This window comes from Mustelus asterias, chromosome 24, assembly GCF_964213995.1.
Source record: "Mustelus asterias chromosome 24, sMusAst1.hap1.1, whole genome shotgun sequence".
Taxonomy (NCBI): Eukaryota; Metazoa; Chordata; class Chondrichthyes; order Carcharhiniformes; family Triakidae; genus Mustelus; species Mustelus asterias.
In genome coordinates, this window is record NC_135824.1 from 3,278,352 (window position 1) to 3,302,555 (window position 24,204).

General features: G+C 44.6%; 1 protein-coding gene and 1 pseudogene across 1 annotated transcript; one reads left to right on the forward strand and one right to left on the reverse strand.

Annotated features, from left to right (window-relative positions):
- On the forward strand, positions 1 to 23,941 carry LOC144511162 (WD repeat-containing protein 76-like). The gene is made up of 13 exons (XM_078241188.1): positions 1 to 420; positions 1,393 to 1,482; positions 4,195 to 4,259; positions 5,732 to 5,858; positions 8,426 to 8,512; positions 9,425 to 9,468; positions 9,579 to 9,732; positions 12,171 to 12,323; positions 14,077 to 14,195; positions 18,384 to 18,482; positions 19,734 to 19,886; positions 20,952 to 21,005; positions 22,245 to 23,941. The coding sequence occupies exons 1-13, from the start codon at positions 151 to 153 to the stop codon at positions 22,516 to 22,518; spliced, it is 1,689 nt and encodes a 562-aa protein (XP_078097314.1). The 5' UTR covers positions 1 to 150; the 3' UTR covers positions 22,519 to 23,941.
- LOC144511589 (U2 spliceosomal RNA) lies at positions 4,704 to 4,918 on the reverse strand (annotated as a pseudogene).
- Positions 23,942 to 24,204: the final 263 nt, after the last annotated feature.

A 24,204-nucleotide genomic window follows, 5' to 3' on the forward strand; every position in this document is an offset into this window, starting at 1 on the left:
GCGGTTCCAAGATGGCGGGTGTGAAAGTGCCCTATCTGAGCGGCTAACGGAGCGCGGGAAAGCAGCGGCTTTAACCCCGGGCCCGCCGACACCCAATTGCCGCGGCTCTGGTTAAAATCGCGCGTTGTCGGCGCGGGCTGAGCCTTGTGGATGAAGCCGATGGGGAACCGGCGCTCGCTGCGCCCAGTGCCCGCTTCGGGGAGGCCGCAGCCGGGCGGCCAGAGCCGAAAGCGGCCGAGTGGCCGAAAGGCCCCGGCGCCGGCCTCCTCTTCCCGGAGGCTGAAGAGGAGAATGACCGGGCCTGGCACCGAGCAGCGGGGGGATATCCCTCCTGTGCCAACAACCCCCATAGAGGCAGACAGCCTCTCCTCAAACCAAAGTGACTCTGCTTCCAGCGGCGATGAGGAGCTTCCTTTGGCGGTAAGAAATCTGTTTAACCTCAACTCGGCTTTCCCCCAACTCGGCTTTCCCCTTCCGCTTTGAGTAATGTTATTCATTTAATCTCTGGAATTCACTCACTAAAGCCCTCCACCGCTCTTTCCTCTTCTAAGACACTCGCTAACCTTCTCTTTGACCAGGCTTTTGGTTCCCTGTGCCAATTATGAAAGCCCCATCCTAGTCAAAGTATCTCTCTATTTTACTTTCTCAGAGTAATCAACCCTGCCCATTGCATAACTTTGCCAAAGAGCCATTGCAGTGGGCGAATGAAGATGTCAGTGGGCTTATGCTGTTAGATTCTATGATTCCACTCTATTTAGTCAAGAGTTTTACAGCACAGAGGGCCTTCGGTCTATGGTGTCCACACCAGCCATCAAGCACCTATCTACTTTAATCCCACCCTTTCAGGCAGTGAGTTCCAGATCCCCACCACCCTCTGGGTGAAGAAGCTTTTCCTTAAATCACCTCTAAATCTATGCCCCCTGGTTATTGACCCTTCTACTAAGAGGAAAAGTTTCTTCCTATCTATGTCCCTCATAAATTTGTACACCTCAATCGCCTCCCTCCACCCCCCCCCCCCCCCCAGCCTTGGCTCAATTAGAGATAAATCAACAAAGATTTTAAATTGTTCCAACTTATTTTACTTTCATCATTAAAATATGAATTCTGAATATCTCAGCCTGCACAATTCCACATTGGGTTAATTCTCTACGGACATTCTGCATAGTGTTTCTATAGCTTGTTTCACCTTTCATTTGAGCACAACTCATTTTTTACCCAACGGGACTCAAACTTTCCAGTGACACTCTGTTTGCCCTCTCCCACAGCTGTGGCAAAAGTTGCTACCTACAACGCCTTGGCCAAGAGTATGGAGGAAGTGAGTGCAGCAGGAATCTGTTTACTGCAGGAGCTCTCACCCTCTAATTTTAATATATTTTGTTTTACTTTCATCAGCAATCTGAGCAGCTCTCGGCGTATGAGAAGAAGCGATTGAAAAACGTTCAGGAAAATGCCCAGTTCTTTGCATCTTTAAGCATGCTAGAGGTAAGAAGGACTATGGAATCGCTACTGTGTAGAAGGAGGCCATTTGGCCCATCGAGTCTGCACCGACTCTCCGACAGAGCAACCTACCCAGGCTCTGTCCCCGCAACCCCACTAATTCCTTTAACCTACAATTCTATGAAAGCTAAGGGGCAATTGAGCATGGCCAATCCACCTAACCTGCACATCTTTGGATTGTGGGAGGAAACCAGAGCACCCGGAGGAAACCCACACAGACGGAGAATGTGCAGATTCCACACAGACAGTGACCCATGGCTGGAATTGAACCCAGGTCTCTGACGCTGAGGCAACAGTGCTAACCACTGTGCCACCAGGATTTTGTTGGTTCTGCAGACTAAGTCATGACTGACATGTCATTTGATTTGATTTATTATTGTCACATGTATTAACAGACAGTGAAAAGTATTGTTTCTTGCGTGCTATACAGACAAAGCATACCGTTCATAGAGAAGTAAACGAGAGAGTGCAGAATGTAGTATAGTCATAGCTCGGGTGTAGAGCAAGATCAACTTAATGCAAGGTAGGCACATTCAAAAGTCTGACAGCAGCAGGGAAGAAGCTGTTCTTGAGTCGGTCGGTACGTGACCTCAGACTTTTGTATCTTTTTCCCGAAGGTGGAAGAGAGAATGTCCGGGGTGCGTGGGGTCCTTCATTATGCCGGCTGCTTTGCCGGGGCAGTGGGAAGTGTAGACAGAGTCAATGGATGGGAGGCTGGTTTGCGTGATGGATTGGGCTATTTTCACGACCTTTTGTAGTTTCTTGCGGTCTTGGGCAGAGCAGGAGCCATACCAAGCTGTGATACAAGCAGAAAGAATGCTTTCTATGGTGCATCTGTAAAAGTTGGTGAGACTTGTCATAGCTGACAAGTAGAGGCGTTAACTATAGTGTCAGCATGGGGGGGGGACCAGGACAGGTTGTTGGTGATCTGTGCACCTAAAAACTTGAAGCTCTCTACCCTTTCTACTTCATCCCCATTGATGTAGACAGGGGCATGTTCTCCTTTGTGCTTCCTGAAGTCAATGACAAACTCCTTTGTTTTGTTGACATTGAGGGAGAGATTATTGTTGCCGCACCAGTTCACCAGATTCTCTATCTCATTCCTGTACTTTGTCTCGTCAGGTACAGGCGAAGGAGGCATTCGGCCCATCGAGTCTGCACCGACCACAATCCCACCCAGGGCCCATCCCTGTAACCCCACATATTTACTCCGCTAATCCCCTGACACTAGGGTAAATTTTATCATGGCCTATCAACCTAACCTGCACATCTTTGGGCTGTGGGAAGAAACCGGAGCACCCGGAGGAAATCCACGCAGACATGGGAAGAATGTGCAAATTCCATACAGACAGTGACCCGAGGCCGGAATCGAACCCGGGTCCCTGGCACTGTGAGGCAGCAGTGCTAACCGCTGTGCCACCGTGCTTCCCCAAATGAAGCGACTGGGAAGGGGCGAATGGAATAAATGAAGGGCAATTGTTTCCTGTGGCAGATGTGTCAGTAAACAGATTATAAGATACTTGGGCAAGGAGCTAGAGGTGACATGGGGAAACATTTTTCTTTACACAGTGAGCTATGGTCAAGAATACACTGAGAGGGTAATAGAAGCAGATTCAATAGTAACCGGCAGGAGGGAATGGAATAAGAACATGAAGAACAAGAGGATGCCATTCAGCCCCTCAAGTCTGCTCCACCATTGAGAGGGCAGAGGAGATTTACAAGAATGTTGCCAGGATTAAAAAATTGCAGCTATGGGGAGAGATTGGATCGGCTTGGGTTGTTTTCCTTAGAACAATGAGGGCTGAGGAGTGACATAGTTGAGGTGTATAAGATTGTGAGGGGCCCAGACAGGGTAGACAGGAAAGATTTGTTTCCCCTAGCTGAGGGATCAGTTAGCAGGGGGCATAAATTTTAGGTGATGGATAGAAGGGACATGAAGAAAAAGGTTTTCACCCAGAGGGTGGTGGGTGTCTGGAATTCAGTGTCTAAGTTGGCGGTTGAGGCCAAAACACTCAACTCATTTAAAAAGTACCTGGAACTGCACCTGAAACCTACAAAGATACGGACCAGGTGCTGGAAAATGGGATTAAAATGAGTGCTAGATTATTTTCTTCTCCGTTTTGGCCGGCGCATACACGATGGGCTGAGTGGCCTCTCTGCACCATATGGTTCAATTCAATATGAATTCATTCCACTGATCTGCTTGCTCCCCATAACCTTCAATTCTCTCAATGAGAAGATACTTGAAGGGAAAATTAATGGGAATTAACTGAATCGTTCTGCCAAAGAGCTAGCAGAAACACGATGGGCCCAATGGCCTCACTCTGTGCTGCACCATTTCATGATTCCTCGATGTGGCACATGACAACTCGCCATATGCTGCAAATCGCTGGCTGCACAGCTCTGCTCACCTACCTGTAGGCTGTTTCTCCAGACACCACAGGATCACGCTGCTGGATCACCAGGACTAAGCTCAGACAGGGCGCTAGGGTTACGCTAGGCCACGGCAAGTGTTGCTGTTCTTTCAGTTTACTGCTCGGTTAAGGGAGTTGACCCAGTCTTCACCAATCCTTGGTACACTTCTTCCTGTCACGTGTTTTGTCTTTGGCAAAGCTCGAGCTGTTTTAAGTATTTTGGATATCAAACTGAAATGCTAACTGCTGATCCGCAAAGGGATTTGTTCCTTTTGTCTTACAGACTGCTCAAAGACTCAGAGAACTGGGTAAAAGGCGGCCAATAAAGAGACAGATTGCACCCAGAAGGTATGCTTTTGGATATGCTGTGATTAAAGAGGATCTGGAAGTTAAACACAAGTATTTTTGAATTATACAGCACCTATTTCCCAACTTGGGTCACTGAGTGGAGTTTGCACATTCTCCCCGTGTTTGCGTGGGTTTCCTCCGGGTGTTCCGGTTTCCTCGCACAGTCCAAAGATGTGCAGATTAGGTTGACTGGCCGTGCGGCTTCTTAGTGTCAGTGATGAGCAGGGTAAAATAAGTGGGGTGCTGCAATAACCTTGTAAAAGGAATCAACATAAGTATAGGAGTAGCCCACATAGCCCCTTGAGCATGTTCTGCTATTTTTTTAATACTTTCCCAATTCAATCAAATCAAATCCAATTCAGAGTCTCAACAAGTTGAGACATTTCAGATCCAGGCTGACAAGACAGGGCGAGCGACCAAACCACCCTGTCCTGGGCCTGATCTACATGAGTCAAGCTGATTGGAGAAGGGGGAGGTTCCTCCTCCAAGACTTGAGCTCATCTGCATCTTAGCCAAAAGGCCGAGATGCCACTTTAAAAAATTGCTTCATATGAAACATATGAAGCTTCAGTGTAACCCAATGACCTCGACCAAGTGCGGCCGACCATGGGCTGCCGACCATACTACACTTGATCTTAGCCAAAAGGCCGAGAAGCGATGAGCATGTTCTGCTATTACAGAAGATCATGGCTGATCTTCACTTTCCTGTTCTATCCCCATATCCCTTAACTGCATCAATTTGGAGTTATAGAGTGACTTTAAAGTGAATAAACCAATGAAGGAACTTCTGAAATTCACAAAGAGGAAATAAATGGTTCACAAATGTTGGGGTTCATTGTAAATCTCGACTCAGTAGGCCACAAAGCTGCTTGTTAAAGGAGTTATTGTAGTAAGATGTGGTGAGGAGGTGTGACAGCAATCCTAGAACCCCGACAATGCAGAAGGAGACCATTGAGCCTCCATCCAAAACATTCCTAGGCCCTATCCCAGCAACCCCACTTTATTTACCCTGCTCATCACCCTAACACTAAAGGGCTATTTAGCACGGCCAATGCACCTAACCCGCACATCTTTGGACTGTGGGAGGAAACCGGAGCACCCAGAGGAAACGCACGCAGACACGGGGAGAATGTGCAAACTCCACACAGACAGTGACCCAAGCTGGGAATTGAACCCGGGTCCCTGGCACTGTGAGTGCTAACCACTGTGCCACCCAGTCAGCATTGGAGCTGATATGTCAGTATTAGAGTTCATAAATGGATGAAATTGCAGATGATAACCAAGGAGGGAAATTAATTGTTATGAGCCGGTTCAAGGGGAAATAAAATAAATCTTGACGTGTAAGTGGCAGAAAGTTCACAAGAAAAGTTAATTGCTGTTCTGTTCGTATTTAACTGTATTTTTGTTTTATTTTTATCGCCCTGTCACATGCAGCTTATTTACAAGCCTGACACTTTTTTTTTGTATTTTAGAGAGAAGGTTAAAAGCTCTGGAGAGCAACCTATAATTCGACGCTCAATGCGCCTACTGAGATTGGACCCAAAAGGCATTCCACTGCCAGAAATACCGATCGAAACACAAGAGGAGCCAGAAGAAAGGGTGTGTTTCACTGTCATTGTATAGCAGTCACGTACAATTGCATTGTTCAAAGACAGGTGAAAAGCACTGGCTCAACAATGTAACTGTTGCACAATGTGATCATTGTTCTTCTGTCTGAATCCAGGATTTGCAGCAAGTTGATCGCTGAACATTTCCTTTGTGCTTGCCCGATTTTGATAGGGATGGGGTTGGTGCTGTAGGATATTTCAGTGCCATGTAGGTAGATGCAAGATCGCGACCACTCTGCTCTGTCCCAGCAGTACACTGTAACCAGGTCTATGGTACAATACGCCAGCCTACAGTGCGATACTTCCAATTCCCACACCGTCTGAGCCTTGTGTGTGTGAACATTTTTTTTTGTGCTGGCCACAGCTCTCCGTTTGGAACTGAACTGATTTTACTTTAATGGGGTAAAAGACAATTTTACCCCTCTCCCACCCATCTCCCCCCTCCCCCCACATCTTCATCTGTCACAGTTTATCCTCTGATTTCAGCTTCTCTGCCGTTTGGCCATTCACACCTTCTATTCTCTCTATGGGCTGCCGTTAGCAGCCTTTCCCCTGGTTTCTGTGACTATGACCCATCTTTCATTCATTCACCCTACAGCGTAAATATATCCCACTTTCTCTGCCTTTTAGTTTTGATAAAGGGTCATCTGGACTCGAAACGTCAGCTCTTTTCTCTCCTTACAGATGCGGCCAGACCTACTGAGATTTTCCAGCATTTTCTCTTTTGCTTTAATGGGGACCTGGTTTCACTGGGGAAGGAGAGTTTGTTAACTGGATTGGCAAGCCTGTGACACGAACAGCCACTTTCAAACTGCATCCTGTGTTATTATCAGATCATTTAGAAACCATCAAAGCAAAGAAAATTGTTTTGGAGAAAAACTGCAAACGGTGGCAAGCAGTAGTAACTTCATCGAGGACTTCCTGTGAAGAGAAAATCCAGCTTAATATTTGAGTTGCAGAAGTCATCAGAACAGTCAGGTCCCTACCTAGGCTGCTAATCTCTACATAAAAATATTATTTGGAAAATATCTTTAAAAATATGAAAAATTTACTAATGTTTTCACCGTCACTGTAGAGTCTGCTGGGTGGGTTTGCAAATTGTCTGTTTTTACTGATTGTAATTTATGTAGGAATTTTATTCGACTATCCAATGTATTCTCACTGAATTTCAAGACTAGTGATGCTTGAGAAGAATAGTTATTCATTGCATAACCAACTATCTAAACTGGTACATGTAAAGAACAAAGAACAGTACAGCACAGGAACAGGCCCTTCGGCCCACCAAGCCTGTGCTGACACATAACTTGATTCATTATTGTCACATGTATTAGTATACCGTGAAAAGTATTGTTTCTTGCGTGCTATACAGCCAAAGCATACCGTTCATAGAGAAGGAAGTGAGCGTGTGCAGAATGTAGTGTTACAGTCATAGCTAGGGTGTAGAGAAAGATCAACTTAATGCGAGGTAGGCACATTCAAAAGTTTGACAGCAGCAGGGATGAAGCTGTTCTTGAGTCGGTTGGTACGTGACCTCAGACTTTGGGATCTTTTTCCCGACGGAAGAAGGTGGAAGAGAGAATGTCCGGGGTGCGTGGGGTCCTGGATTATGCTGGCTGCTTTTCCGAGGCAGTGGGAAGTGTAGACAGAGTCAATGGATGGGAGGCTGGTTTGAGTGATGGATTGGGGTACATTCATGACCTTTTTGTAGTTTCTTGCGGTCTTGGGCAGAGCAGGAGCCATACCAAGCTGTGATACAACCAGAAAGAATGCTTTCTATGGTGCATCTGTAAAATTTGGTAGCTGACATGCCAAATTTCCTTAGTCTTCTGAGAAAGTAGAGGCGTTGGTGGGCTTCCTTAACTATAATGTCGGCGTGGGGGGACCAGGACAAGTTGTTGGTGATCTGGACACCTAAAAACTTGAAGCTTTCGACCATTTCTACTTCATCCCCGTTGATATGGACAGGGGTTGAAGTAGAAATTAGCTCCCCGGACCTATAATAGCTGACGCTAAAATGCCGCCCCTACTACCTTCCGCGGGTGTTCACCTCTGCTACCCTGACGGCTGCTTACATCCTACCCCACGCAGATGTGAAGATCACGTTGGACAAAATACACACTAAGAGGCTTTCCGAAAGACCTTTTGCCTTTATGTAGTCCATATCCCTTTATTGCCTGTCAATTCATGTATCTAAATCAAAGTGGAGAATGTGGGCATCAATCCCACTATCTCTCATGTGCTAAGCTGACGCTCTACCATCTGAGCTAATTCCCCCAACTTGACTAGAGCTTATGGAAGGAAATGTTACACTAATGTTGAAGGTGAGAGTTTGGAACTTGTTACTACAGGAAGTAGTTGAGGCAAGTGGCATCGATACATTTAATGGGAAGCTGGATATACATGACGGGAAAGGAAAAAGAAGGTAATGCTGAGAGAGTGAGAAGATGGAAGAATGCTCAAGTGGATCCTAACTGAGAGCATGGGCTGGTTGGGCCGAATGACGTGTTTCTGTGCTGTATATTCTGTGTAATTCTATATTGGTTATATTATTTTCCATAGATTTCTGGACCTGTGAAAATGATTGGAAATGAAGAGGGGAACGAAATAACTGAGAATCTGATGAACACATGGCTGGAGATTAGTCAGGTATTCCACTACAGTTGAACTGAGACATTTGTGTACTGGCAAAGTTAATTCAAACTTAGTTGTTGAGTATAGCCCAGCGATTTAAAGGGTTCCAGGCTCGCTGTACGGACATACTGATCCTTGCACAAGAATTTAAAAACTTGGCCAATAGTTCTCAGTCAATATTCATAGAATCATAGAATCCCTACAATGCAGAAGGAGGCCATTTGGCCCATCGAGTCTGCATCGACCACAATTCCATCCAGGCCCTATTCCCGTCACCCCACATATTTACCCTGCTAATCCCCTGACACTAGGGTCAATTTAGCATGGCCAATCAACCTAACCCACACATCTTTGGAGTGCAGGAGAAAACCGGAGCACCCAGAGGAAACCCACGCAGACATGGGGAGAATGTGAAACTCCCCACAGACAGTGACCTGAGATCAGAATTCAACCTGGGTCCCTGGCGCTGTGAGGCAGATACGGTTTGTTGTCACTTTTGCAACTGTGCCGTCTCAAGGTTAATGGCTTTGCTCCCTTTTAAGAGATACCTAGTTTATGTAACGTTCAGCTGGGTAAGTGCTTTTCAAAGTTACGTTAAACTGCCATGTTACCATTTGGTTAGGTATTTCTAATTATATGAAATATATAGATGTGTGTAAAAGCTGATTGTTACTGCAATTGTTTTTTAGGAGATTTTATAATTAGCCAATACTTTTTCAGTATCTTAACCTTTTCAAATTTAAATGTTGTCTTTTTTCCTGACCCCATCCTGCGTCGTCTCCAACTCAAAGTAATATTAACATTAAAAACTTAATTTTGGTGTTCAGTCAAACTAAAGCAGAAAATGTTGACAACTTGAACTGAATTGCCAAACAAAGGACTCTTAATTTTGTCATTAATTTAACACTTAGTACATTTTTATTCCAGGGTGAGATGCGCATTAAAGGAAAGCAGCCAGTAGAATTGAAAAAGTAAGTTTCTTCGGTCTGAGATTGATTTTTAAATAAACAAGATTATTTCCAGTTTTTTATAAGTTTTATTTTTGATAAACCCGTTCCCTCACCATTATCCCTCTGACTAGGTACAAGTCCAGTTTGAACAAGATGACCGTCCAGGAAGGCTTTGTTGCAAAAGTGACAACAAACCGTATTTGCTCACTGGCTTTTCATCCGTCTCAGCACAAGTTCCTGGTGGCTGCAGGGAGCACTTATGGACATGTCGGACTTTGGGATCTGGTCAGTGTACTCTTTGTTTTTACCATTTGTGATACAGGAAAGGAAGACTTTGATTCCTATAGTATATGGGCCTGGAATGCGCTGCCAAGTAGGGTGGTGGAGGCAGACACGCTGGCATCGTTTAAGACTTACCTGGATAGTCACATGAGCATTCTGGGAATGGAGGGATACAAACGAATGGTCTAGTTGGACCAATGAGCGGCACAGGCTTGGAGGGCCGAAGGGCCTGTTTCCTGGGCTGTTTTGTTCTTTGTTCTTTTTGTGATCTCTGGACATCCCAGAGTACTTTACAGCCAATGAATTTTTTTTTTAAAGCATTGTCACTGTTGTAGGGAACAGGGGCAATCATTTTCTGCTTCACAAACTCCCACAAATAGCAGAGATTCTGTTTGTGATTAAAAGTTAACCAGGGGAGAACACCCCCATCACTTTGAATAAAACCAAGTGCACTCACATTCACCAGAGGTGACTTCCGTCGGTCAGGAATGCTAGTTGTTTCTGTAGTGTAGTGGTGATCACATTCGCCTCAAATGTTCACCAGTTCAAAACATAGCAGAAACATCCAATATTTCTGGGAGTGGCACGTTGGCACAGTGCTTAGCACTGATGCCTCACAGCGTCAGGGACTCGGGTTCGATTCCCAGCTTGGGTCACTGTCTGTGTGGAGTCTGCACGTTCTCCCCATGTCTGTGTGGGTTTCCTCCGGGTGCTCCGGCTTCCTCCCACAGTCCAAAAGGCGTGCTGATTAGGTGCATTGACCCAAACAGGCGCCGGAGTGTGACGACTGGGGGAATTTCACAGTAACTTCATTGCTGTGTTAATGTAAGCCTTACCTGTGACTAATAAATAAATAGACTTCAAGTTTTTCTCTCTATAGAGCTTGCTGGTTGTTAGCTGGTTTGAAACGTAGGGACCAAAATGAGTTACATACAGAAAAATGAAGAGGAAGTTTGCATTTCATTGTTAATACATTGATCGGACGAATTGCATCTAATCCACATGCGTTTGCTGCTGTATAAATAGTTATGATTCTATAGAAATGGCCCTTTTTGTTACAACCAACCTGTGTTGTGGAATGATTGAGATGAATTTGTGTCTGTGACCTTCTACAAGGTGGAATCCTGAGCAGTTGGGGAAGTTGGTTTAAATGAGGGTCGGCAGTTTTCCGGAGAGGGGGTTGAAGAGAGTAACAGATGCTCGTGATTCCAGGTTCATTCCATGCTGGGAATGTTTGCATTTGCAGTGCAGTGATGTGTCAGCTGTGACGAAAAGGGTATCTTGCCTCATGGGTTCAAATCCTATTCCTAAGACTTGGCACAAAATCTAGGCAGACTACCCAGCGCAATAGTGAGGGAATGCTGCACTGTCTGAGGTGCCGTCTTCCGTGTGAGTGCTACGCCGAGGTCTGTCTGCTCCCTTAGGACATAAAAGATCCTGTAAAACTTGAAGGTGAGCAGGGGATTTATTCCTGGTGTTCTAATCAATATGTATCTCTCAACCAACATCAGTAAAAGATTATCTGTCTATTGTCACACTGCTGTGTAAAGGAGAATCATAGAAACCCTTCAGGAGGTCATTCGGCCCATCGAGTCTGCACCAACAACAATCCCACCCAGGTCCTATCCCCGTTGTCCCACACATTTACCCCGCTAATCCCTCTAACCCACGCATCCCAGGACACTAAGGGTCAACTGAGTGTGGCCAATGCACCTAACCCGCACATCCTTGGACTTTGGAGGAAACCGGAGCACCCGGAGGAAACCCACATGGACACAGGGAGAATGTGCAAACTCCACACAGACAGGTGCATGTTGTGTATAAACTTTTGATTTGATTTATTATTGTCACATGTATTAGTATACAATGAAAAGTATTGTTTCTTGTACACTATACAGACAAAACATACCGTTCATAGAGAAGGAAACGAGAGAGTGCAGAATGTAGTGTTAGAGTCATAGAGAAGGAGAGTAAAAGATAGAATTAGCAGGTATGCTGGGCACAGCTTGCAAGAAGTCGCCTCGTTCCGGCTCCATCTTTGGACTGCCTACCTGTTTCCTACATTACAATAGTGACTACCTTTCAGAAAGAACTTTTATTGGCTTTAAAGGGAACATCCTGAATGATAATGTTGAGAATAAACTTGGACGAGCTTCAGTGTGAGTTGGGAGCAGGTGATGCTCATTGAAGCCTGTACTTAGGAGCTGGGTTATTCCTCGGTTTCCTCTGAGCAGGGAGAGGATCCGGACGGGAAGAGTGGAAACCAGTGTTGATTCCAAACTATAGTGTAACAGTAAATCAGTGTGAATTACAGGATGTCTTCCACTGCCTGATGGATATATGCACCTGTTAAACACTGAAGTTCGGGCAGGCGCTATAGAAATGTTTTTTTTTTGTATAGTCTAACTCTGATTGGGCTCGCTTGTGTGTTTTATTTGCAGAGTTCCGAGGCTGATGCCATCCATCAGTTCAGGCTTCACATTGGCGCTGTTAACTGTTTGCATTTTTCACCTTCTAACTCGGCTGAGCTGCTGTCACTGAGCAATGATGGGACCGTTCGCTGTGGGAACGTAGCTGCTGCTGTCTTCGATGAGGTAAAATGGACCACAGCTCTTTGAACCGTCTCACTTCCTGTGGGGTTTATATGAATGGGCAGGCTTGAATGTGTTGCATTGGTGGTTGGAGACACAAAAACGTGCTGTTTGACTCCCGCGTCTGAAGTTGGTTTAAGCCCTGCTGTTCTGGGCACCTTCAGTACACGGAAGAATATCACACAGCGAAGTAGAAATTCTCCAATTGTAGTCACGCTATGAATCCCAATACTACTTTGGCTGGAGTGTTGCTTCCAGTGAAATGGGTATCTTGCTGTGTTTGGCGCTCAGGGAGTTTAGAGGACTCTTGATCAGAAGCATGATTTTCAAGGAGGAAACTTGGAAAATGTGGAGTTAAAGTGATCGCTGAAGGGGGAGCCTCCATGCACCTGTACTACTTTCTCATTCATTCACAGCATCTTTTATAGATTTCAGAAGGCATCAGTTGGGATGGGGAGAGCTGCAAGACAAGAGAAATGTTCAACAGGAATTTAAATCACCTGTACGTCCCGAATAATGTGCACTCTTATTAGTTTATACGGCATCTTGGGCTTATCGGTAAGGGCATGGCAGACAAAGGTTATGTTAAGCTTGTATAAAACAACCCAAAGTATTGTGTTCAGTTCTGGGCACCATGTTTTAGGAAGGATGTAAAGACATTAGAGAGGATGCAAAAAATATTCCAGGTTAGGACGGCACGGTGGTACAGTGGTTAGCACTGCTGCCTCCAGCGCCAATTGACCCGGGTTCAATTCTGGCCTCGGGTCACTGTCTTTGTGGAGTTTGCACATTCTCCCCGTGTCTGCATGGGTTTCCTCTGGGTGCTCCGGTTTCCTCCCAAGATGTGCGGGTTAGGTTGATTGGCCATGCTAGTGTCAGGGGATTAACAGGGTAAACATGTGGAGTTATGGAAATAGGGCCTGGGTGGGATTGTGGTCAGTGCAGATTCGATGGGCTGAATGGTCTCCTTCTGCATTGTAGGGATTTATGATTCCAAGCATGAGGAACTTAAGTAATTTAGATTGAGGAAGTTGGGACTGTTCTCCTTGGAGAAGAGATTTGATCGAGGTGTTCAAAATCGTGTGGGGTCTGTACAGAGTAGCTATGAAGAAACTATTTCCATTTGTGGAGGGTTTGAGCACCATGGAACACCGGTTTATGGTGATTGGCAAAAGAAGCAATGGCAACATGAGGTAAATCTTTCTCACACAGTGAGTGGTTAGGATCTACGTTGCGCTGCCTGAGTGGTGGAAGCAGGGTCAGTTGAGGCATTCAAAAGGGAATTGGGTCATAATATAAAGAGGAAATGTGTGCACTAGATGAACTAGGGGTGGCACTAGATGAACTCTTTCACACAGCCTGCACAAACACAATGGCAGCTCGCGGGCTATAATCATTTTATGTTCATTCCAATGATTTAAAATTAATAGTAGAATATACACCCAATACGAACCAGCGCTACACCAGCTCCTCCGCTCTCCTGTTACAAACTGTATTGTTCCCTTTTTGCTGTCTCCACAGGGAATGATCTGGTGTCATCTTTCCTTTGGTTAGAACTGAATATGAAATTCCAGTGAATTCCAGTTTGCTTTTACCTTATTGCTCAAATGTGTCTGAACTTTGTTTAGCACCAACTTCTCAAGTAGAAATGCCGTCCAAGGAAACTTGTGCATCTTTCTAACTTGATTGGGTGCTTTTCCTTTTCTAGTAGTTAGTTGCATTTAACATTACCCCTTGCACTTAACCTGTTTTCTAGGTGTACACATCCAACACATGGAATTGCTCTGCCTTTGACTTCTTGAGTGAGGATGGTTCCACATTGATTGTCAGTCACTGGGATGGAGATGTCGCTGTAGTGGACAGGCGGACCCCAAGGTAGGCACCTGTTAGTAAAAGTGTGTTCACAATTTATAAACCCTTAGGTGAACAATTTGAGCCCTTTGTTAAATTGGTGGTGTTAGTCAATGTTAATGGTAAATTAGTGGTGTTAGTCAGTATTAATGGTATGTTAATGATATTGTTATGATAGACGGGTGAAGGGCATTGTTTAATTAAGTACTTATAAATGGAAATTCTCCAAAAATAATATTTTGGTTTAATTAGTTAAATTTCCTTTGAAGTTGTGTTTGTAGTTACAGTGCCCCCAGGGGCTGTCACCCCATTACAGTTTTGTTTAATTGAGAAGAGTATACAGAGAAACTCTTCCGTGATTGGTGGGCACAGTGCTTTCTCCACCCCCCAGAATGACATTTTGATTTTATAAATTTCCTTTGGGATTTTGTCCTTTTGTTGCAGAGCTCCCTTAAGAAGCTATCGATTCAACTCATAGAACATTACAGCGCAGTACAGGCCCTTCGGCCCTCGATGTTGCGCCGACCTATGAAACCAATCTAAAGTCCATCTAACCTACACTATTCCAATATCATCCATATGTTTATCCAGTGACCATTTAAATGCCCTTTAGTGTTGGCGAGTCCACTACTGTTGCAGGCAGGGCATTCCACGTCCTTACTACTCTCTGAGTAAAGAACCTACCTCTGACATCTGTCCTATATCTATCGCCCCTCAATTTAAAGCTATGTCCCCTCGTGCTAGCCATCACCATCCGAGGAAAAAGACTCTGTCCATCCTATCTAATCCTCTGATCATCTTGTATGCCTCTATTAAGTCACCTCTTACCTTCTTTCTAATGAAAACAGCCTCAAGTCCCTCAGCCTTTCCTCATGAGACCTTCCCACCATACCAGGCAACATCCTGGTAAATCTCCTCTGCACCCTTTCCAATGCTTCCACATCCTTCCTATAATGCGGCGACCAGAACTGTACGCAATACTCCAAGTGCGGCCGCACCAGAGTTTTGTACAGCTGCAACATGACCTCCTGACTCCGAAACTCAATCCCGTACACCGCCTTAACAACCCTATCAACCTGGGTGCCAACTTTCAGGGATCTATGCACATGGACACCGAGATCTCTCTGCTCATCCACACTACCAAGTATCTTACCATTACCCCAGTACTCTGTATTCCTGTTACTCTTTCCAAAGTGAATCACCTCACACTTTTCCGCATTAAACTCCATTTGCCACCTCTCAGCCCAGCTCTGCAGCTTATCTATGTCCCTCTGTAACCTGCAACAACTTTCCGCACTGTCCACAACTCCACCGACTTTAGTGTCATCTGCAAATTTACTACCCATCCTTCTACGCCCTCATCCAGGTCATTTATAAAAATGACAAACAGCAGTGGCCCCAAAACGGATCCTTGCGGTCCACCACTAGTAACTGAACTCCAGGATGAACATTTTCCATCAACCACCACCCTCTGTCTTCTTACAGCTAGCCAGTTTCTGATCCAAACCGCTAAATCACCCTCAATCCCATGCCTCCGTATCTTCTGCAATAGCTTACCGTGGGGAACCTTATCAAATGCTTTACTGAAATCCATATACACCACATCAACTGCTTTACCCTCATCCACCTCTTTGGTCACCTTCTCAAAGAACTCAATTAGGTTTGTGAGGCACAACCTACTCTTAACAAAATCGTGTTGACTATCCCTAATCAAATTATTCCTTTCTAGATGATTATAAATCCTATCTCTTATAATCCTTTCCAAAACTTTGCCCACAACAGAAGTAAGGCTCACTGGTCTATAATTACCAGGGATTGTCTCTACTCCCCTTCTTGAACAAGGGGACAACATTTGCTATCCTCCAGTCTTCTGGCACTATTCCTGTAGACAATGACGACATAAAGATCAAAGCCAAAGGCTCTGCAATCTCCTCCCTAGCCTCCCAGAGAATCCTAGGGTAAATCTCATCCGGCCCAGGGGACTTATCTATTTTCACACTTTACAGAATTGCTAACACCTCCTCCTTATGAACCTCAATCCCATCTCGTCCAATAGCCTGTATCTCAGTATTCTCCTCGACAACATTGTCTTTTTCCTGTGTGAATACTGACGAAAAATATTCGTCAATATTGGCCAATAACTCATTTGTTAACCTGTCAATTCATTATCAGTCCACTTTATTTCACCCGTATCACACAAAAGGATGCAAAGAGAAATTCTTCCGCAACTGGTGAGCACCACAGGTGCTGGAGGGCATCATTGGCCCCCAAAATGACACTTTAATTTGATGTAATAAAGAACAAAGAACAGTACAGCACAGGAACAGGCCGTTCGGCTCTCCAAGCCTGTGTCGATCATGATGCCCTAACTACACTAAAAGCAAAACCTTCTGCCCTTACTCGGTCCATATCCCTCTATTCCCTCCCTATTCATCTACCCATCCAGATGCCTCTTAAATGTTGCTAATGTTCCTGTTTCTGCCACCTCCTCTGGCAGCGCGTTCCAGGCACCCACCACTCACTGCGTAAAAAAACACCCCCCCCCCCCACACACACACACACACACACACACACCTCCCTTAAGCATTCCCCCTGTCACCTTGAACTTGTAGCCCCTTGTAATTGACACTTCCACCCTGGGAAAAAGCCTCTGACTATCCATCCTATCTATGCCTCTCATAATTTCGTAAGCCTCTATGAGATCTCCCCAAAGCCTCCGTCTTTCCAGTGAAAACAAACCTAGTTTATTTAACCTGTCCTCATAGTCAACACCCTTGAGACCAGACAACATCCTGGTGAACCACCTTTGCACTCTCCCCAGAGCTTCCATGTCCTCTGGTAGTGTGGTGACCAGAACTGTGCGCAATACTCCAAATGCGGCCTAACCTGCAGCATGATAAGTTTCCTTTAAGATTTTATTTTTTGTTGCTGTCACTTTTTAATTTGTTTTGTTAGTTTGCCCATCTGTTTTTAAACTCAAAACGTAAAGAGAAGTTGCTGGGAAACTGAGTTGGTTGGAAGCAAACAAATACTGCACCGCATTCTGAATAAATCCATTAGCAAGAAAAGTATTAGTGTACTGTTAACTGGCTTGGGATCAGTATAACAGGCGCAACAACTCAACTCAAAGCAAACTCCTGCCAATGTTGGAAATCTGAAATAAAAACAGAAAATGCAGGATAAGCTCAGCAAGTCTGGCAGCATCTGTGGAGAGAAAAAGAGTTAATGTTTCAAGTCCATTGACCTTCCACAGAACCTTCTACAACTTTTAAATAGTATTTGGATGAGGACTTGAAATATCATGGCATTCAAGGATATGGGGCAAGTGCAGGAAAATGGGATTCGTGCGACTTTAGTGGTAAATTGTTGTCGGTGCAGACTCGATGGGCCAAAGGGCCTTTTCTGCACTGTCTGACTCTATACAAATTGATTGCATTTTCAATCAATAAGACGTGAAGCACTTTGGGTGTGAAAGGTGCTAAATAAATGCACCTTCACCGAGTGCAATTCTTTCCGCATGTTGCATCCTGGTTTGGGAAAGGGGTTCTCTGCGATTGGTTTCACTGCAGAGGGGACACACATACATACAGATGTACACACAAAAGTGTACACCGTACATGCTGAAATCCCCAGTTAGCACCATGCATGTTACATTAGCTGTTTGTCCCAATCCCAGATTTGGTGAGGCTGAAGTCCGAGTGAAGGTAAAGATTCAAAATACTCATGTTATTGCAGAATATGGAATTTAAATATTTTCAGTTTATTTAAAAGCTTATTGTGGGCGTGTGGAATACAGCAAAAAATGGACAAAAGCACTCAAAAACTTTTTCCAAAAGATTTATTAGCTTCCCTGATATCTCTGATTTACCCATCTGATTCACTAATGTCCTTTAGGGAAGGAAATCTGCTGTCCTTACCTGGTCTGGCCTACATGTGACTCCAGAGCCACAGCAATGTGGTTGACTCTCAACTGCCCTCCAAGGGCAACTAAGGATATAATATGCTGGCCCAGCCAGTGACGCCCATGTCCCATGAATGAATAATTTTTAAAATATTTTTTTTTCATTAATCTAAGGTGTTATCGAACTATCGTTAACTCCAGATGCACAATCTAGACTAGCGCAGGCACTGTTAATGCTTGTTTCGGTTGTAGCAAACGATGAATATCTACACGTTACCAAATCGAATGACATTTTTGTTTTCCTTCCACAGCACTTCAGCAGAATCGGATGCATATCTGGGCATAAACCATTTGCGGACAGTTAGTGTTCACCCAGTACATCGGCAATACTTTGTTACTGCCGGAGACCAGTAAGCTTACTTAGAAAACATTGTTACTGGCATTGCTGTTTTTTCTGCACATCAGAGGGTGGACGAAAGCTTTTTCCAAAACATTCATCAACTTCTCTGATGTCAGATGTTTTTTTTCAATGAATCTGAGCTGCGACTGAACTATAGTAAACTCCAGATGAACAAGCTAGACTGGGAGGGGGATGGGAGGGCAGAGACCGAGAGGGGAAACTTCTTCATTCAGAGTGGTAAACCTCTCTACCACAGAATTCTCTACCACAGAAGACTGTGGAGGCCAAATCACTGAATATCTTTAAGAAGGAAGTAGATAGATACAGAGTAGCACAGTGGTTAGCACTGCTGCCTCAGTGACTGCCTGTGTGGAGTCTGCACATTCTCCCCGTGTCTGCGTGGGTTTCCTCCAGGTGCTCCGGTTTCCTCCCATGTGCAGGTTAGGTGGATAGGCCACGCTAAATTGCCCCTTGGTGTCCCAAGGTGTGCAGGTTAGGAGGATTAGTGGGATAAATGTGTGGGGGGTTACGAGGATAGGGTGGGGTTTGACCTGGGTAAGATGCTCTTCTGGAGAGTAAGTGCAGACCCAGTGGGCCGAATGGCCTCCTGCACTATACGGATTCTAGAGATATAGAGGATCAGTCGTGATCGCACTGAATGGTGGAGTAGGCTAGAAGGGCCGAATGGCTTCCTCCTAATTTCTATGTTAGAGGAACTGATCTTTCCATTTGATATAAAAACCTTTCATTCTATTCTCATACAAGAATAGAAATGTGAAACTTCCCCAAGTAACGGATCAGGCTGGGGGTCTGTTGAACTTTATGTTCAATGGGGTTATTGAGGGTGGGGAGCAAAGGAAAGTAGATGGAGTTAAGAAACAAATCAGCTGCGGGTCTAACCAAATGGAACTGCCATTTTCAGGCCTGAAATTGGGAAACATTTCAATGGATCTCTCTTCCATGAATAGTCATTTCTGCTAGATTAATTGTTAATTTAAAATCTCTCATTGGTAGTTGCTTACTATCCAAAGATATGAAGGATATGGGGCAAGGTGGGTATATAGACTTAGCTTACAGATCAGCCGTGATCTCATTGAATGTTAGAATGGGCTTAAGGGGTTAAATAGCCTTCTCCTGGTATAGTGAATAGCCTATTCCTGATCCAAAGGTCACTGATTTTTAATTTCTATTCCAATGCCATTAATTAATGAACTCCTGGCTGAGAGGCAGAAACTGACCTTATTCCTTTGGTTTTTGCAAGGTCTGCAACTATCTTTGATATTCGGAATCTAAAGAAATCGCACAATAAGGCTGTAGCTCACATGAATGGACACACAAAGAAAGTAAACTCTGCCGTCTTTTCACCAATTACTGGTAATCGAGTGGTGACAATCAGCATGGACGATAGAATCAGGTAACAAGTTGCAGAGTGAACATATCTGAATGGTTAATTCAAAAGTTCAATTGTACCAGAGAACCGAAGGCCAAAGTTTGCTTTTTTTTTTATTTGATGTGATTTCTCTTACTGATCCTCCTATGTCAGTGCTAGTATTAGATGTAGTGGGGAGGTTCCTTCATTCCTTAGATTGCCTTGAGAGCATTACCTCCATCCAACGCATTTCCATTAGCTGCCACTATTCCGAAGCTGATTCAGGGAGGGTGCTGTACACTCGTAGCAATGCCATTTTGAGGGACCAGAACTGGAGGTTGTGAAGTTTAGATTTTGAAGTCATTACCTTGTCTGACAATAGGCAATCTCTGTGTGCTACAACATTGAAACACAAATAACTAGTGAACTGTTGGCTATTTGGAACAGTGTGAATGGATTTGGTTGTGATTCTTTACAGTAAGAGTGAGGATAGAATGACATAGAAAGTAGGTCATTCAGCACGACTGAGGGGCATGGATAGGGTGAAGAGTTGGAAGCTTTATCCCAGGGTAGAAATGAGAATTACAAGGGGGCACAAGTTCAAGGTAAAGGAGGAAAGATTCAGTGGAGATGTGCGGGGGAAGTTTTTTGACACAGAGGGTGGTGGGGGCCTGGAATGCACTGCCAAGTGAGGTGGTTGAGGCAGACACGTTAGCGACATTTAAGACTTATCTGGATAGGCACATGAACAGGTGGGGTGTAGAGGGATACAGGTGGTTGGCCTAGGTAGGACAACATGATCGGCGCAGGCTTGGTGGGCCGAAGGGCCTGTTCCTGTGCTTTATTGCTCTTTATTCTTTGACTGTTCCATTCTGGTGTTTATCCTGCACTCCATGGAGAATGGAATTGGATCTATGCTGCACTGATTTGATGAACAATTAATTTACCAGGAACCCTCCGTTTTAAGGGGGGAATTTATTTTGCTTATTTAAAATAAAATTTGATAATTTCCAGAAAAAACTACCCTTTTGGTTTATTAGTTTTTATATTTAACACTCGGATTCTCATTGGATTAAATCTTTTAAAATATCTTTAAATAATTTGTTGCAGAATATTTGACACAAGTGCCATAATTCCCAAGATTCCTGTTGTGGCGTCAATAGCGTAAGTGACCATTTTTTGAAATGACAGATTAATCTGTGATGTGTCAGAGATGTTAAAGTTGAAATAAGCTCCTTCGGAAAGTACTCTCATTCCTGAGACTTCACTTTGTTCACCCACCCCAACCCCGATTTAATACTGGGGTCCCATTCCAAAGCTGCGCAAGTCCAGACAGTGAGTGCTAATAGACTGTTTGATCCTGCTCTATCCTGCAGTCAGTTCTGTTTTTTGCCTAGTACTAATTTGCTTCCAATATCCGATAGGTGTCATGGGTTAGGACTCGGGAGTGTGAACCCGGAGTTCAATTCTCACTCTTTGCATGGACAGGCAGATTGTCCAATGTTGGAGAGTGGAAACAGGAGCAGAACATTGTTAATTCTTCCTGGAGACTGGTATGAAGGTTTGAAAAGGAAGTAATCAGTGGACAAACAGGTTAGTCCACCCAATGGTGAACACCCAAAATAAAGCATGCACAAGTGCTGGCTTCTTCGAGGAGTGGTTTTATTTTATTTGTTTTTTTATTCATTCATGAGACACGGGCATCACTGGCTGGCCATCATTTATTGCCCATTGCTAGTTGCCCGAGGGCAGTTGAGAGTCAACCACATTGCCGTGAGCCTGGAGTCACATGTAGACCAGACCATATAAGGACGGCAGATTTCCTTCCCTAAAGGACATAAGTGAACCAGATGGGTTTTTTAAGACAATCGACAATGGTCATCTTTAGATTTTTAATTTCAGATTTTTATTGAATTCAAATTTCACCGTCTGCCATGATGGGATTCGAACCCGGGGCCCCAGAGCATCACCCTGGGTCTCTGAATTACTAGTCCAGTGATAATACCACTACGCCACCACCTCCCCTGATGGATAGGTATTATGGATCAGGGGCTGGGAGGGGGGGAGGAAAGCAAGAAGTTGTCGGTCATGTGCACAACTTCCAAAATAGTCACCAGAGGCGTATGATTTTATCTGGAAAACAGAACATAAGAGAGAACCTTGGTTCCAGAGGTGACGGAATTATTATCTAACTATACATGTTTTGATTCTAGCTGCTAATATCGTGGATCTATTGAAGGGGAAGCTGTATAAACACAGAGAGGAGGAGGAAATGGAAAGATGCTAAGAGGGAGAAACGAGGAGACTGGTGTACAGCACTAACGCCAGCATGGAGCAGTTGCTGTGAATATTTTGTAAACCTGTGTCGATGGATTATTAACCTTTTCTTGTTGTTTTAAACAGGCACAACAATTACACTGGGCGCTGGCTGACTAAGTTCCGAGCTGTATGGGACCCGAAAAGGGACGATTGTTTTGTTGTGGGTAGTATGGCCAGACCGAGGCAAATAGAAGTGTTCCACGACACCGGCTCCAAAGTGCATGAATTCAGGGACGCAGACTGGCTGGGTTCGGTGTGCTCCATTAATGTGATGCACCCAACAAAGAACATCCTGGTTGGTGGAAACTCCAGTGGACGCCTTCATGTCTTCACGGACAGCTCATTAAGTGGACGATAGTGGGATTCCCTGCTGAATGTGTGGGCCAAAGCTCTCAGTCATTGTGAGGGTGAAGGGGGCGTGTTGTCAGGCTATGCACTATATGATTCAGGAGAAAGATCCTTTGGAATTTGGGTTTTATATCTGCCCTATTAAATTATAATTGATAGACGGGCAGCTTTCAGTACACAGTTAATGAAATAGCATGTACAGACTAGAAATCGCAACAAAACTCGTGCGTCCAGGCGAATGGGAACAGGCAGGTGGAATGAGGAGGTATTTTTAATCTGCCCCTCTTCTCAAAAATCACCATTGAATGGGTAGGAATGACCTTAGTCCACTTGACTTTAGGAGAGAAACTTTTCATAATGAGAAGAAAGTGACAGGAATCAAATTAGAAAAGTATTCTAAGTAATTAGATTGAAAATGTGGGTCAAACAGAACAGGCTGCAGTTTCCAATACTCCTGATGAACTGCAGTCTGCTGGAGACTGATAGCATTGGTGACGCAGTCTTGAACAGAGCTGCTTGGGGATGGTTCAAAACATTTTTACTTTTTTTTTATTGTCAAGTGTTGCCTTTATTGTATCTGAATTGCAAAGTCAAAGAGTTCCATTCAAAAACAACGGGGACTTGAGTTTATTGCGTTTTCAGTGAAGATTCTATAGTTACCATCGTGAAGTTTCAATATTGCTTGTTACGTTTGAAATTCTCCTGCATCTCCCATTGGTGTGGCACCACTCCCCTCCCCCCAAACTATGCTGTATTCTTACATAAAATCACAAAATGCTAGATAAACTCAGCAGGTCTGGCAGCATCTGTGGAGAGAGAAACAGAGTTAATGTTTTGAGTCCCTGTGACTCTTCTACAGAACTGAAGAGGGGGAGAAATGATTATACAATTGGAGAGAAGGGTGGTGAAGGTGGAGCAGAATAGAAACCGGGACAGATGGTGGAGAGATCCACAAAGATGTCATAGCCATGACAAAGGGAGCGTTAATGGTGGCGTTAATTACTGAAAAAAGATGCAATGGTGGCATAAAGGTAAAATTTAACACATTCTGCCATCCTACCTTTATGCTATTAACAGCACCACCTTTGGTCTGTAATGCTACCCTTAACACTCTCTTTGTCTTATCATAGAAACCCTACAGTGCAGAAGGAGGCCATTCGGCCCATCGAGTCTGCACCGACCACAATCCCACCCAGGCCCTACCCCCACATATTTACCCGCTAATCCCTCTAACCTGCGCATCTCAGGGACAATTTTAACCTGGCCAATCAACCTAACCCGCACATCTTTGGACTGTGGGAGGAAACCGGAGCACCTGGGGGAAACCCACGCAAACACGAGGAGAATGTGCAAACTCCACACAGACAGTGACCCGAGCCGGGAATCGAACCCAGGACCCTGGAGCTGTGAAGCAGCAGTGCTAACCACTGTGCCGCCCATGTCCATGAAACTTTGTCAATCGCTCCTTAGCACCCCCGCAATTCCTGACCTTCTATTCTGCTCTCCCTTTGCCACTCCCCCTCTCCCACTGTGCAATCCATCACACCCTCCCCCCTCCCCTAACCTAAAAAAAAGACTCGGAGTGAGAGAAGGTAGGCTTTCTTTCTTTTTCTTGTTGTATCAGCAAGTTATCTAGAGGGGATGGGTGTGAAGGCAGTGCAATGTTCCTCCTGCAGAATGTTTGAGGTGAGGGACG